At 42.3% G+C, this 16,808-nt stretch overlaps 1 protein-coding gene across 1 annotated transcript in view; it reads right to left on the minus strand.

The window, feature by feature from the left end:
- Positions 1-16,808, minus strand: part of LOC137332864 (adapter SH3BGRL-like) — a 75,961-nt gene that overhangs the window by 21,599 nt on the left and 37,554 nt on the right. The window contains exons 2-3 of the mRNA XM_067996842.1: positions 6,185-6,370; positions 1,509-1,589 (exon numbers count right to left, since the gene is read on the minus strand). Of these exons, the coding sequence (XP_067852943.1) occupies positions 1,509-1,589; positions 6,185-6,370 (267 nt within the window). The remainder of the gene's footprint in view (positions 1-1,508; positions 1,590-6,184; positions 6,371-16,808) is intronic.

Consider the following 16,808-nt stretch of genomic DNA (forward strand, 5'->3'; position numbering starts at 1 on the left):
ACACACAGAATAAATAGACTACGACATTACACCCTAGGATAAGAACGCTTAATGTAATTAACAAAAAGTCCTCTCTGCTGCTTCTGTGACAGTCTTGGCCCATTTAAAATAAGTTAGCGCCACTACTAAAATAGCAGAAAAGGGAATTTTGGAGAAACATGTCAGGTGTTCTTATGCTGGCTGGTGTTCCAAGATGTAATTTCACTGTCCAGAACTTTGTGAAACCCATCTTTAAATAAACATCTATCAATGCTGTAAAGGAACAGAGGGTCACCCAGAGCTTCAGTGTGTAAATATGTGACATGGTAGTGAGTTGTACAGATCAGGAAGCTCTTGAGTCCAGAGGGGACAAAATTGCAAGTGAAGTATAAAAAGGGCCCATTTCAAACACTCGAGGCCAGAAGTGTCGATAGTGGCATATGAATGTCATAGACAGACTGGTAAAATGGACAGTCACGTGGCAGGTGAAATTTAGCAGAGAAGTGTGAAGTGATTCATTTTGGTAGGAAGAATGAGGAGAGGCAATGTAAACTAACTGGTACAATTTTAAAGTGGGTACAGGAACAGAGAGACTTGGGGGTGCACACACACAAATCTTTGAAGGTGGCAGGACAAGTTCAGAAGGCTGTTAAAAAAGCACATGGGATCCTTGGCTTTATAAATAAAGGCTTAGAGTACAAAAGCAAGGAAGTTATTCTAAACCTTTATAAAACACTAGTTAGGTCCCATCTGGAGTATTGTGCCCAATTCTGGGCACCACACTCTAGGAAGGATGTCAAGGCCTTAGAGAGGGTGCAGAGGGAATTTATCAGAATGGTACCAGGGATGAAAGACTTCAGTTCTGTGGAGAGACAAGAGAAGCTGCGATTGTTCTTCTTACAGCAGAGAAGGTTATGGGGAGATTTAATAGAGGTGTTCAAAATTATGAGCGGTTTTGATAGAGTAAATAAAAAGAGAAACTGTTTTGCAGTGGCAGAAGGGTCAGTAACCAGAGGGCACAGATTTAAGGTAATTGACAAAAGAACCAGAAGCGACATGAGGAAAACATTTTTTACAGAGTGAGTTGTAATGATCTGAAATGCACTGCCTGAAAGGATGGTGGAAGCACATTCAATAATAACTTGGATAAATACTTGAAGTGAAAAAAATTGCAGGGCTTTGGGGAAAGAGCAGAGGAGTGAGACTAATTGGAAAGCTCTCTCAAAGAGCCGGCACAGGCACGATGGGCCGAACGACGTCCTTCTGTGCTGCATCATTCTATGATTCCAATGCTTACCCACACTCATATCAAATTCTTCCCCATGCTATTTGGGTTAATACTTCTGCCAAATAAGTGAAGAGGGAAAATTTGATAGGGGCATATTTAACATGTATGAAAACATCACTGACAATAATTTCGATGTTGCTCATTTGGAGCCCACAGACAATCCTTCACTTACTTCCATAGAAAATCTGGTTTATGCATTTGTGGAAACAGAATTAAAGTCTAGGTTTATTTTAAATCTAACCTTTGATCCAGGTGGAGCTGTCAGGCCTAGAAATGCATACACGGCATTATTCTCTCTGGCATCGAAAAATGCTTCAAAGTGCTAGAAAGAGAGAAGATACTCATTGTCAGTGCAGGCACACTGAATTACAATCTCCACCCCAATCATTGCAGGCACACTGAATTACAATCTCCACCCCAATCATTGCAGGCACACTGAATTACAATCTCCACCCCAATCAGTGCAGGCACACTGAATTACAATCTCCACCCCAATCATTGCAGGCACACTGAATTACAATCTCCACCCCAATCATTGCAGGTACACTGAATTACAATCTCCACCCCAATCATTGCAGGCACACTGAATTACAATCTCCACCCCAATCAGTGCAGGCACACTGAATTACAATCTCCACCCCAATCATTGCAGGTACACTGAATTACAATCTCCACCCCAATCAGTGCAGGCACACTGAATTACAATCTCCACCCCAATCATTGCAGGCACACTGAATTACAATCTCCACCCCAATCATTGCAGGCACACTGAATTACAATCTCCACCCCAATCAGTGCAGGCACACTGAATTACAATCTCCACCCCAATCAGTGCAGGCACACTGAATTACAATCTCCACCCCAATCAGTGCAGGCACACTGAATTACAATCTCCACCCCAATCGGTGCAGGCACACTGAATTACAATCTCCACCCCAATCAGTTCAGGCACACTGAATTACAATCTCCACCCCAATCAGTGCAGGCACACTGAATTACAATCCCCATCCCAATCAGTGCAGGCACACTGAATTACAATCTCCACCCCAATCAGTGCAGGCACACTGAATTACAATCCCCATCCCAATCATTGCAGGCACACTGAATTACAATCTCCACCCCAATCATTGCAGGCACACTGAATTACAATCTCCACCCCAATCAGTGCAGGCACACTGAATTACAATCCCTATCCCAATCAGTGCAGGCACACTGAATTACAATCCCCATCCCAATCAGTGCAGGCACACTGAATTACAATCTCCACCCCAATCAGTGCAGGCACACTGAACCACAATCCCCGTCCTAATCACAATCCCCTCTTAAGCACAAAATTTCACCTAGTTATAACCATAAATGGAAAAAGGCAGGTGGGCTCATCTTAAACCTATTGTAGCACACACTTAGTGTCCAGCTGAAGAAATATTACTGACTGAGGCCTGGGAGCAAGTTTTCTGTCCGCGCTCTTAGTCAGGGAGTGGCTTATGATGTTGGCAAAGGAGATGGAGATAAAGCGGGTGACAAAAATGAAATTATAAACGATGCAGTGTGCACATTAGCAACACCACAATTTGAATGTATTTGTATACATTAGGGCTCATGGATTGAGGATTGGTTAATGGACAGAAAATGGATTGTAGGAATAAACGGGTCATTTTTGGGTTGGCAGGTTGTAACTAGTGGGGTGCCGCAATGATCAGTGCATGGGCCTCAGCTATTTACAATCTACATTAATGATTTAGACGAGGGGACCGAGTGTAATGTATCCAAGTTTGCTGACGATACAAAGCTAGGTGGGAAAGTAAGCTGTGAGGAGGATGCAGAGAGGCCACAATGGGATATAAACAGGTTAAGTGAGTGGGTGAGAAGGTGGCAGATGGAGCATAATGTGGGGAAATGTTAAATTATCCACTTTGGTGGGAAGAATAGAAAAGCAGAATTTTTTTAAAAAGGTGAGAGACTAAGAAATGTCGGTAGACAGAGGGATTTGGGTGTCCTCATACACGAATCACAGAAAGTTAACATGCAGGTACAGCAAGCAATTAGAAAGGCAAATGGTATGTTAGCCTTTATTGCAAGGGGGTTAGAGTATAAGAGTAAGGAAGTCTTGCTGCAATTGTACAGGGCTTTGGTGAGACCACACCTGGAGTACTGTGTACAGTTTTGGTCTCAGTACCTAAGGAAGGATATACTTGCCTTAGAGGCGGTGCAACAAAGGTTTACGGGATTGTTTCCTGGGCTGAAAGGATTCTCCTATGAGGAGAGATTGAGTAGAATGGGCCTATATTCTCTGGAGTTTAGAAGAATGAGAGGTGATCTCATTGAAACGTACAAAATTCTTCGAGGGCTTGACAGGGTAGATGCTGAGAGGCTGTTTCCCCTGGCTGGAGAGTCTAGAACTAGGGGAGCATAGTCTCAGGATAAGGGGTCGGCCATTTAGGACTGAGATGAGGAAAAATTTCTTCATTCAGGGGGTTGTGAATCTTTGGAATTCTCTACCCCAGAGGGCTGTGGATGCTCAGTTGCTGAGTATATTTAAGACTGAGATCGATAGTTTTTTGGACACTAAGGGAGTCAAAGGATGGAGGGATAGGGTGGGAAAGTGGAGTTCAGGTAGAAGATCAGCCATGATCTTATTGAACAGCAGAACAGGCTCGAGGGGCCGTATGGCCCACTCCTGCTCCTGTTTCTTATGTTCTTATATAGTGTATTGCACAGGTTGTTGAATCAGAACCCCACAAAGAATCCCAGGGCCCACCATTGAACAGAGGAACATAGGAACAGGAGTAGGCCATATAGCCCCTCGAGCCTGTTCCGCCATTCAATGAGATCAGGGCTGATCTGTGACCTAACTCCATATACCCGCCTTAGCCCCATATCCCTTACTACCCTTGGTTAACAAAAATCCATCAATCTCAGATCTAAAATTAACAATTGAGCTAGCATCAACTGACATTTGCAGAAGAGCGTTCCAAACTTCTACCACCCTTTGCGTGTATAAATGTTTCCTAACTTCACCTCTGAAAGTCCTGGCCAATTTTTAGGCTATGTCCCCTAGTCCTAGACTCCCCAACCAGTGGAAATAGTTTCTCTCTATCTACCCTATCAGTTCCCCCTAAGATCTTGAAAACTTCGATCAAATCACCCCTTAATCTTCTAAATTCCAGGGAATACAACCCTGGTTTGTGTAATCTCTCCCTGTAATTTAGCCCATGGTGTCCAGGTATCATTCTAGTAAATCTACGCTGCACTCACTCCAAGGCCAATATATCCTTCCTAAGGTGCGGTGCCCAGAACTGAACACAGTACTCCAGGTGTGGTCTAACCAGGGCTTTGTATAGCTGTAGCACAACTTCTACCCCCTTGCATTCTAGTCCTGTAAATATAAAGGCCAGCATTCCATTAGCGTTTTTGATTATTTCCTGTACCAGTCCATGACATTTTAATGATCTATGTAGATAGAACCCTAAATCTCTTTGGACCTCCAACTTTGATCATCAATGCTTCATTTCATAGAAGCATCATTAGCAAAAGGTTTCTTTTAAAGAAAGTACCATTCCTCATAATGAAAACCCATAATGAAAATCCCATATATTATTCCGCACTGACTCTGCACAGCTCTTTTAACTAATGCGCCTATTATTATACATCACAATGCTCCAGTCTCTTAGTAACTAATTAGAGGAGTAGTTTTATTTCAGCATCTGTTTGATTCAGGTTCATTCAGCCTCCAAGGCAGCTTCAGCTGTATAGTTACAGGGGAAAACCATAATAAATAATTCTTCATAAAGTATTCCCAAACAACTTCGCATGATAATCACGGGAGCCTGACCGGGTTAGAATCACCATTCCCTGATCAATGTTAACCAGCGCCAAACTAGCACCAGCAATAAGCTCGGTTCTATAGGTTTTACCTCGGCAGTGCTGGTGACAGATTACTAACCAGAAAGACACTCATGTATTTTCAATCCAAAGCATTAGTTTCTGGTTTAAGAATGTTACTAAAAGGAACAAACATAATAAGCTTTTAAGATTCAGAATAATTTCAGCAGTTTTAATCAATAATGCTTCATTATAGATCGTAGTACATGGTGAAGAGGGAGATCATTACCTAGAAATCAGTCTTGGCGCCATTAGTGGGTGAAAGCTGAATGTGTTCATACAGTCATCTATTGCTATCTTAACATCAATGCTAAATGGTTAATGTTAAAGAAAGAAAGAAAAAGACTTGCATTTATATAGCGCTTTTCACGATCTCAGGACATCCCAAAGAGCTTTACAGCCAATGAAGTATTTCTGAAGTGTAGTCACTGTTGTAATGTAGGAAATGTAGCAGCCAATTTGCGCACAGCAAGGCCCCACAAACAGCAATTTGATAATACTGCCACTAAAAGAGTGGGCAAAGGAATGGCGTACAACAACTTGCAGATCTAAAGCACTCCTCACTTACAGGAAAACATCTCAAAGCACTTCACATTGAGGTAAATTAAGATTGGACATTGTGCAGGAGAGGGGAAAAAAGAGGGCTAAGATGTGGGACCAAGAGAAGGGTTTTGAGAAAGTTTTTGAAAGTGCAGAGGGAGGTTGCAAGATGGCGAGAACTAGATAGGACGTTCCAGTTGGCAGGAGTGAAGTGGCTGATTAATTGGCCGCCAGTGGTTGAGCTGAGGGACAGGTAGAAGCCCAGTGTTGGAGCAGTGGAGGATGCGTGTGGGAATGCCAGTAAGGCAGGAAATCATCAAGGTAGGGTGATGTGACCCCATTAAGCATTTGTCCATTGATATTGCCAACACTCATTTCTAGGCCTGTGAAAATCCTCAAAAAGATTTTCAGCCAGTTAAGCAAAGTTCTTTAATTTTCAAGAAAAAGCTCAAATTACTAAAAGAGAAATATTCTGTTTGTGAGAGTTCACCTTACCCCACAATAATGGTCATTATTGAAGATCTGAGGTGGAAGTGGGTTTCCACTTACAGGTCGGCAGTTCTCTGGAACATTCTCCCTCATAAACATTTTGTTTTCGTCATTCACTGCGATGTCACATTTTTCAAACTCGATTTTGTTGGCCTGAAGGTAGTCCAGTACCTCCTGCTGCTGCTTCTTAATCTAGAAATGAAACCAGTTACACCAGTTACTCAGCACAGGAATCAAAAAACACGCAAAAACACTCCTCGGTGCTTGAGGAGTTTGTGTACAGCCTGGCCCATTACTCATTCCAAATACTACTACTACTACAACTCGCATTTATATAGCGCCTTTAACATAGTAAAACATCCCAAGGCACTTCACAGGATCGTTATCAAAGAAAATTTGACACCGAGCCACATAAGGAGATATTAGAAGCAAAATACTGTGGATGCTGGAAATCTGAAATCAAATCAGAAAATGCTGGAGAAGCTCAGCAGCATCGGTGGAGAAAGAAACAGAGTTAACATTTCAGGTCGAAGAACTTTCGTCAGAACTGGAAGATGTAAAGAGTTAAAGTTTTTAAGCAAGTACAGAGCCAGGGAAAGAGGGGGGATGGGAGGAAAGAACAAAAGGGAAGGTTTGTGATAGGGTGGAGGGCATGAGTGATTAAATGACAAAAGGGATGATGGTGCAAGGCAAGGAGGGTGGTAATGGGACAGGTTAAGAAACAAAAGATTGATCAGGAGTAGCTGTAAATGGCAGCAGCAGAACCATTACCAGCACTAGATGACCGAAAAAGTGCAGTGGTTACGATCTGAAGTTATTGAAATCAGTGTCGAGTCCGGACGGTTGTAAAGCAGCTAAACAATAGATGAGGTGCTGTTTCTCGAGCTTACATTAAGCTTCATTGGAACAGTTTAAGAGGCCGAGGACAGAGAGGTCAGAGTAGGAGTGGGAAGGGGAATTAAAATGGCAAGTGACCGGCAGGTCAGGGTCACACTTGTGGACAGAGTGGAGATATTCAGCAAAATGATCACCCAATCTGCATTTGGTTTCCCCAATGTAGGGGAGGCCGCATTATGAGCAGCGGATACAGTATACTAAATTGAAAGAAGTACAAGTAAATCGCTGTTTTACCTGGAAGGAGTATTTGGGGCCCTAGAATGTGGGAAGGGAGGAGATGAAAGGGGCAGGTGTTGCATCTCCTCCTGGGGAGGAGAGTGGATGTTGGGGGTGATGGAAGAGTGGACCAGGATATAGGGGAGGGAGCGGCCCCTTCGGAATGCTGAAAGGGGAGGGGAGGGGAAGATGTGTTTGGTGGTGCGACCGTGCTGGAGGTGGTGGAAATGGCGGAGGATGATACATTGAATGTGGAGGCTGGTGGGGTGGAAGGTAAAGACAAGGGGAGCCCTATCATGGTTCTGGGAGGGAAGGGAAGGGGCGAAGGGAGAAGTGCGGAAAATAGGACGGACACGGTCGAGGGCCCTGTCAACTGCAGTGGAGGGGAATCCTCAGTTGAGGAAAAAGGAGGACATATTGGAAGCACTGGTGCGGAAGGTGGTATCGTCAGAACAGATGCGACTAAGACAGAGAAACTGGGTTAACGTTTCAGGTCAAAGACCTTTAGTCAGAACTGGAAGATGTTAAAACAGTTAAAGTTTTTAAGCAATTCCAGTTGTTTCTTAACCTTTCCTATTATCACCTTCCTTTCCTTGCTCTATTATCCCTTTTGTCATTTAATCACTTGTGCCCTCTACCCTATGGCAGACCTTCCCTTTTGTTTTTTCCTCTCCTCCCACACTTTCCCTGGCTCTGGAATTGCTTAAAAGCTTTAACTCTTTTAACATCTTTCAGTTCTGATGAAAGGTCTTCTACCTGAAACGTTAACTCTGTTTCTTTCTCCACAGATGCTGCCTGACTTGCTGAGCTTTTCCAGCATTTTCTGTTTTTATTAAGGAGATATTAGGACAGGTGACCAAACGTTCGGTCAAAGAGGTAGATTTTTAAAGAGCGTCTTAAAAGGAGGAGAGAGAGGTGTAGAGAGGTTTAAGGAGGGAATTCCAGAGCTTCGGGCCTAGACAGCATGTGCAGATCAAAAATAATTATTCCAACCCTGCTCACCTGGAATTTGTTGGGGAAACAATCACTAGTCCATTTTATAGAATGTTTGATGTACATCCAAGAAAGACACTTAATCCCACACAAGGGGCAGAGTGTTTGATTTCTTTGTCGTCAACAGTAGTAAACAGGACTGCACTCCCTCCTTTGGTAGACTTCATCCTAAAGACACATTATAAGTTCCATGCCTGGTACTTTCCTACCTTAGGTAAACATGTACATGTTTGGCAACCAATTACCAAGATTGATGTGACCCTGAAATGGTGAGTATCGTATTTGGGTGCCACAACCACAAGTGAACAGACGAGCCACCAAAGATAATCTGCCACCAAGTTTGGTCAAAGAGGTAGATTTTAAGGACCATCTTAAAGGAGGAGAGAGAGGTATAGATAGGCGGAGAGGTTCAGGGAGGGAATTCCAGAGCTTAGGGCCGAGACAGCATGCACAGATCAAAAATAATTATTCCAACCCTACTCACCTGGAACCAATTGGGGAAACAATCACTTTATAGAATGTTTGCTGATTGGTATTTTGTATTTTGCGTAGAGAGCTGATTTGGTATGAAGGGTGGTTAAAGAGAGAGAGCTGTATTGATATGAAGGGTGGTTAAAGAGAGAGAGCTGTGTTGATATAAAGGGTGGTTAAAGAGAGAGAGAGCTGTATTGATATGAAGGGTGGTTAAAGAGAGAGAGCTGTATTGATATGAAGGGTGGTTAAAGAGTGAGAACTGTATTGATATGATGGGGGTTAAAGAGAGAGAGAACTGTATTGATATAATGGGTGGTTAAAGAGAGAGAGAACTGTATTGATAGGATGGGGGGGTTAAAGAGAGAGAATTGTATTGATATGATGGGTGGTTAATGGGAGAGAACTGTATTGATATAAGGGGGTTAAAGAGAGAGAGAATTGTATTGATATAATGGGTGGTTAAAGAGAGAGAGAGAATTGTATTGATATGAGGAGGTTAAAGAGAGAGAGAACTGTATTGATATGATGGGGGGTTAAAGAGAGAGAGAACTGTATTGATATGATGGGGGGTTAAAGAGAGAGAGAACTGTATTGATATGATGGGGGGTTAAAGAGAGAGAGAACTGTATTGATATGATGGGGGGTTAAAGAGAGAGAGAACTGTATTGATATGATGGGGGGTTAAAGAGAGAGAGAACTGTATTGATATGATGGGTGGTTGAAGAGAGAGAGAACTGTATTGATATGATGGGGGGTTAAAGAGAGAGAGAACTGTATTGATATGATGGGGGGTTAAAGAGAGAGAGAACTGTATTGATATGATGGGGGGTTAAAGAGAGAGAGAACTGTATTGATATGATGGGGGGTTAAAGAGAGAGAGAACTGTATTGATATGATGGGGGGTTAAAGAGAGAGAGAACTGTATTGATATGATGGGGGGTTAAAGAGAGAGAGAACTGTATTGATATGATGGGGTTAAAGAGAGAGAGAACTGTATTGATATGATGGGGTTAAAGAGAGAGAGAACTGTATTGATATGATGAGGGGTTAAAGAGAGAGAGAACTGTATTGATATGATGGGGGGTTAAAGAGAGAGAGAACTGTATTGATATGATGGGGGGTTAAAGAGAGAGAGAACTGTATTGATATGATGGGGGGTTAAAGAGAGAGAGAACTGTATTGATATGATGGGGGGTTAAAGAGAGAGAGAACTGTATTGATATGATGGGGGGTTAAAGAGAGAGAGAACTGTATTGATATGATGGGGGGTTAAAGAGAGAGAGAACTGTATTGATATGATGGGGGGTTAAAGAGAGAGAGAACTGTATTGATATGATGGGGGGTTAAAGAGAGAGAGAACTGTATTGATATGATGGGGGTTAAAGAGAGAGAGAACTGTATTGATATGATGGGGTTAAAGAGAGAGAGAACTGTATTGATATGATGAGGGGTTAAAGAGAGAGAGAACTGTATTGATATGATGGGGGGTTAAAGAGAGAGAGAACTGTATTGATATGATGGGGTTAAAGAGAGAGAGAATTGTATTGATATGATGGGTGGTTAAAGAGAGAGAGAACTGTATTGATATGATGGGTGGTTAGAGAGAGAGAGAACTGTATTGATATGAGGGGTGGTTAAAGAGAGAGAGAACTGTATTGATATGAGAGGTGGTTAAAGAGAGAGAGAACTGTATTGATATGATGGGGTTAAAGAGAGAGAGAACTGTATTGATATGATGAGGGGTTAAAGAGAGAGAGAACTGTATTGATATGATGGGGGGTTAAAGAGAGAGAGAACTGTATTGATATGATGGGGTTAAAGAGAGAGAGAATTGTATTGATATGATGGGTGGTTAAAGAGAGAGAGAACTGTATTGATATGAGGGGTGGTTAAAGAGAGAGAGAACTGTATTGATATGAGAGGTGGTTAAAGAGAGAGAGAACTGTATTGATATGATGGGGGGTTAAAGAGAGAGAGAACTGTATTGATATGATGGGGGGTTAAAGAGAGAGAGAACTGTATTGATATGATGGGGGGTTAAAGAGAGAGAGAACTGTATTGATATGATGGGGGGTTAAAGAGAGAGAGAACTGTATTGATATGATGGGGGGTTAAAGAGAGAGAGAACTGTATTGATATGAGGGGTGGTTAAAGAGAGAGAGAACTGTATTGATATGATGGGGGGTTAAAGAGAGAGAGAACTGTATTGATATGATGGGGGGTTAAAGAGAGAGAGAACTGTATTGATATGAGGGGTGGTTAAAGAGAGAGAGAACTGTATTGATATGATGGGTGGTTAAAGAGAGAGAGAACTGTATTGATATGATGGGGGGTTAAAGAGAGAGAGAACTGTATTGATATGATGGGGGGTTAAAGAGAGAGAGAACTGTATTGATATGATGGGGGGTTAAAGAGAGAGAGAACTGTATTGATATGATGGGGGGTTAAGAGAGAGAACTGTATTGATATGATGGGGGGTTAAAGAGAGAGAGAACTGTATTGATATGATGGGGGGTTAAAGAGAGAGAGAACTGTATTGATATGATGGGGTTAAAGAGAGAGAGAACTGTATTGATATGATGGGGTTAAAGAGAGAGAGAACTGTATTGATATGATGAGGGGTTAAAGAGAGAGAGAACTGTATTGATATGATGGGGGGTTAAAGAGAGAGAGAACTGTATTGATATGATGGGGTTAAAGAGAGAGAGAATTGTATTGATATGATGGGTGGTTAAAGAGAGAGAGAACTGTATTGCTATGATGGGGGGTTAAAGAGAGAGAGAACTGTATTGATATGATGGGGGGTTAAAGAGAGAGAGAACTGTATTGATATGATGGGGTTAAAGAGAGAGAGAACTGTATTGATATGATGGGTGGTTAAAGAGAGAGAGAACTGTATTGATATGATGGGGGGTTAAAGAGAGAGGGAACTGTATTGATATGAGAGGTGGTTAAAGAGAGAGAGAACTGTATTGATATGATGGGGGGTTAAAGAGAGAGAGAACTGTATTGATATGATGGGGGGTTAAAGAGAGAGAGAACTGTATTGATATGATGGGGGGTTAAAGAGAGAGAGAACTGTATTGATATGATGGGGGGTTAAAGAGAGAGAGAACTGTATTGATATGATGGGGTTAAAGAGAGAGAGAACTGTATTGATATGATGGGGTTAAAGAGAGAGAGAACTGTATTGATATGATGAGGGGTTAAAGAGAGAGAGAACTGTATTGATATGATGGGGGGTTAAAGAGAGAGAGAACTGTATTGATATGATGGGGTTAAAGAGAGAGAGAATTGTATTGATATGATGGGTGGTTAAAGAGAGAGAGAACTGTATTGATATGAGGGGTGGTTAAAGAGAGAGAGAACTGTATTGATATGAGAGGTGGTTAAAGAGAGAGAGAACTGTATTGATATGATGGGGGGTTAAAGAGAGAGAGAACTGTATTGATATGATGGGGGGTTAAAGAGAGAGAACTGTATTGATATGATGGGGTTTAAAGAGAGAGAATTGTATTGATATGATGGGGTTTAAAGAGAGAGAATTGTATTGATATGATGGGGTTTAAAGAGAGAGAATTGTATTGATATGATGGGGTTAAAGAGAGAGAGAATTGTATTGATATGATGGGGGGTTAAAGAGAGAGAACTGTATTGATATGATGGGGTTTAAAGAGAAAGAGAACTGTATTGAGATGATGGGTGGTTAAAGAGAGAGAGAATTGTATTGATATGATGGGGTTAAAGAGAGAGAATTGTATTGATATGATGGGGTTAAAGAGAGAGAACTGTACTGATATGATGGGGGGTTAAAGAGAAAGAGAACTGTATTGAGATGATGGGGTTTAAAGAGAGAGAGAACTGTATTGAGATGATGGGGTTTAAAGAGATAGAGAACTGTATTGAGATGATGGGTGGTTAAAGAGAGAGAGAATTGTATTGATATGATGGGGGGTTAAAGAGAGAGAGAACTGTATTGAGATGATGAGTGGTTCGAGAGAGAGAACTGTATTGATATGAGGGGGTTAAAGAGAGAGAGCTGTATTGAGAGTACTTTTTACCCCACTTCCACTTCTTCGTTCTCTTTTTAACAACGATCTGCTCACCTTTCTAGCCAATGCATCCAAGTGCCTCACCTGGGCTTATCTTGAAACATGGATACATCAATTACACATGTAATGTATGGCATCGTGTAACCAGCAAAACTTCCGACACTGTATCAAAATAAGTTTGGTACAGGATTCTGAACTGTAGCCATTTAAAATATTGATTCTGTAGTGTGATTGGATTTAACTAATACCTAATTATTGTCACAAACACCAAGTAGAATGGTGGCTAAATGCATCTTGCATCAATGCTATTCACAACCTTGTGTCACAGTGGTCTGAAAGTTGTCAAATTAGTCATGAGATGGAATGAACTTGCTTGTAGAATCCATGCTGATAAGCAATTGGATTGAATGAAGAGCTAGACTGAAAAAACACCTCGTGCCCAAGATGTAGTAAATGGCAATCTGGTGAAATACAGCCAAGCACTGTTAGTGTCACTAAATCACCCTACACACTTTTAACCGACTTGGCTAAAGACCCCAAAACAACTAGATGACCAACAGAATGAGATTAATTCTGTCAGATTCAACTATGCTGGACAGATCATAGTCACTGTGAAACAACAAAAAGTCAGTATTCAAAGCTTTCATATTTTTAAGTGACCAAAACCCAATAAAATTCGTGAAGTAGGAGAATGGAAGGGTGGGTGGGTGAGGGGAAGTACATGGTGATGAGTTGGTGCTCTGTCACAAGGTACCTCAAAGTGACAGAGTACAAGTCCACAACCGCAAGCCCCCATTAGGTGAATCTCTGATTTCACCCTATCATAGGAAGTATTGAGTGGAGGCAAGGAGATTCCTCACAGAGGTACGAATAAAAATATATACTTAAAAAGAAAAAATTAGTAGGCCCATTCCAAAAGGCATTCGATAAGGTGCCACATAAAAGATTACTGCACAAGATAAGAGCTCATGGTGTTGGGGGTAATATACTGGCATGGGTAGAGGATTGGCTAACTAACAGAAAACAAAGAGTCGGGATAAAAGTGTCATTTTCAAAATGGCAATCTGTAACTAGTGGGGTGCTGCAGGGATCAGTGCTGGGGCCTCAACTATTTACAATATATATCAATGACTTGGATGAAGGAACAGAGTGTCTTGTGGCCAAATTTGCTGATGATACAAAGATAGGTGGAAAAGCAAGTTGTGATGAGGACACAATGTGTCTGCAAAGGGATATTGACAGGTTAAGCGAATGGGCAAAAATTTGGCAGATGTAATATAATGTGGGACAATGTGAAGTCATCCACTTTGGGAGGAAAAATAAAAAAGCAAAATATTATTTGAATGGAGAAATACTACAAAATGCTGCAGTTCAGAGGGATCTGGGTGTCCTTGAACATGAAACACAAAAAGTCAACATACAGGTGCAGCAGGTAATCTGGAAGGCAATTGGAATATTGGCCTTTATTTCTAGGGGGATGGAGTATCAAAGCAGGAAAGTCATGCTACAACTGTACAGGGTGCTGGTGAGACCACACCTGGAATACTGCGTACAGTTCTGGTGCCCTTATTTAAGGAAGGACATACTTGCATTGGAGGCAGTTCAGGGAAGGTTCACTCGGTTGATTCTGGGAATGGAAGGGTTGTCTTATGAGGAAAGATTGAACAGGTTGGGTCTATACTCATTGGAGTTTAGAAGAGTGAGAGGAGATCTTATTGAAACATACAAGATTCTGAGGGGACTCGATAGGGTAGATGCTGAGAGGATGTTACCCCTCATGGGGGAATCTAAAACTAGGGGGCATAGTCTCAGAATAAGGGGTCGCCCGTTTAAGACGGAAATGAGGAGGAATTTCTTCACCCAGAGGGTCATGAATCTTTGGAATTCTTTAGCCCAAATAGCTGTGGAGGCTGAGTCATTGAATACATTCAAGGCTGAGTTAGACAAATTTTTGATCAGCAAGGGAGTCAAAGGATATGGGGAAAAGGCGGGAAAGTGGAGTTGAGGTAAAAATCAGATCAGCCATGATCTCATTAAATGGCGGAGCAGGCTCGAGGGGCCGAATGGCCTACACCTGCTCCTATCTCTTCGGGTCTTGTGGTCTTATGGCCCATGGGGAAAGAGCAGGGGAGTGGGACTAATTGGTAGCTCTTTCAGAGAGCTGACACAGGCACGATGGGCCGAATGGTCTCCTTCTGTATTGTATGAGTCTATGATTCTCGGATTCTATAAAGTAAACACTAATCTGGTGAATGAATGATTTCCATATCTCTCCTGGGCTCCTCCTTGTGGACGAGTTTTGCCTGAGATTAGTTTGCCTTCGCACTCTCTTGGGTGGTGAATAGTGTTAGACACAGTGGGGGTGTTTCCGAGGTGCAGATCTCTTATGGTTGCAATTGGTTGAGGGGTGAGGTTTAGGTTCAGAAAGAATGAGCCCAATTGCAAACCCAGTTAAATAATTACAGCTCTTTATCATTAAGGAGTGGCCCTCTCCACCACCGATATCGTCCCCAGGACCTCCAAGGCTCCCCTTGGCTCAGGGGTCCCCCAGTTTGGAAACAAATGCTTTTTGGTACATTTCATGGGACCATTTGAACTATTAATTTGAATTTTGAAAAAAATTAAGCAGTAAAATAAAAATAAATCCTCCTCAATAAACATTGCTGTAGGGTTACTGTTTTATGAATACTGGAACATTTTTAGGAATGCAACATCATGCAATCATAAAGCACTTCAGCATCTGGTTCTTATTGTGTGTCGTTCAATCTGCACCAAGCACTCCCCCCTTTTATTTTCCTGTGGTATGAGTCTTGGCACAAATTGCAATTTTAAAATCATTTCAAAAAAATTAAACACGGCTCCATAGGGGAATAACTTTCTACAGCCTATCAACCAGAATTAAATAAGCATAAATTTAGGAGAATGGTAATATATATCTACACATCAGCTCATAACTCAATAGCAGTGCAAAGGGATGTGTTTCCCAGTCAATATAAACACTGAATCCAGATTAAACTCATGAAAATTCAAATAATCCTAAGTTCAAAAAGCCTTTGCTCTCACCCTTCAGATAAACGCTGACAACGCACAAGACATCAGAATGGAAAGCTTCTCTGAGACTGCCAAATGCCTGAGGTAGACAACCCCCCAACCAGGCCAAAGACAAGTATGCGTTAGATCAGTGGTTTTCCGCTATTTGGGAGACTCCCTTGCAAATATTAACATTCCTTGGGACACTTTGTCCTAATTTCCAAAGGACCGCATCAGCTACCCAAAAGGAAAACAGTTCCTTCGTTGCAGAAAACATTTCTTTTTACCAATGTACAGCAACAGAAACAGACCTAGAAATTGGATTGCGCCCGATTCGGGGCAGGATCGCGGTGCAGGGCTTGCTGTGCATGCCTACTGAGGCCGGCGGCAGGACCAAGGCAAATTGGTCCACCGGCCTCATTCGGATAGTACCAGCGAGCTGCAGGGCCCATTCACGGCCTCTTGATGCAGGTCATCGGCTGCGAGGGGGGCAGCAAGATTGGCTGGCTCGGATGCCGGTCGAGGTCCTCAGAAGAGTCTTGGGGAAGTGGGGAGGAGGCAATTGGGAGAGGGGGTAAGCAATGGCCGGCAGCGGCCTGTGGTTTCAATGTGGAGCTGGGAGAAGCACACCCAGCTCCACAATAAGATATGAAGAAAACATTAAACATACTTTTTGAGTGGCAGTCTCCAGCTTTAAGGACCACTGGTTTGGCTGCGGAGAGCCTGATGAAACTGACCGCAGCATTCACGGCACAAGCTACGGTCATTCGCAGTCCAATTCGGAAAAGGAATCTGAAACAGATGTTAGGCCCCGATTTGCATATGCAATAGGCCTAACCCCAGTTTCAGGCCCACACCCTGGTCGCCTACGGAGCAGCCCTATCCAATATGATGAGCAGCGCACTTCCAGCGCAGAATGCGCCAGTGCACACCACCTGCCATATTGAACCCTTAGATGCCCATGTTAT

This window comes from Heptranchias perlo, chromosome 15 (assembly GCF_035084215.1).
Source record: "Heptranchias perlo isolate sHepPer1 chromosome 15, sHepPer1.hap1, whole genome shotgun sequence".
Classification (NCBI taxonomy): domain Eukaryota; kingdom Metazoa; phylum Chordata; class Chondrichthyes; order Hexanchiformes; family Hexanchidae; genus Heptranchias; species Heptranchias perlo.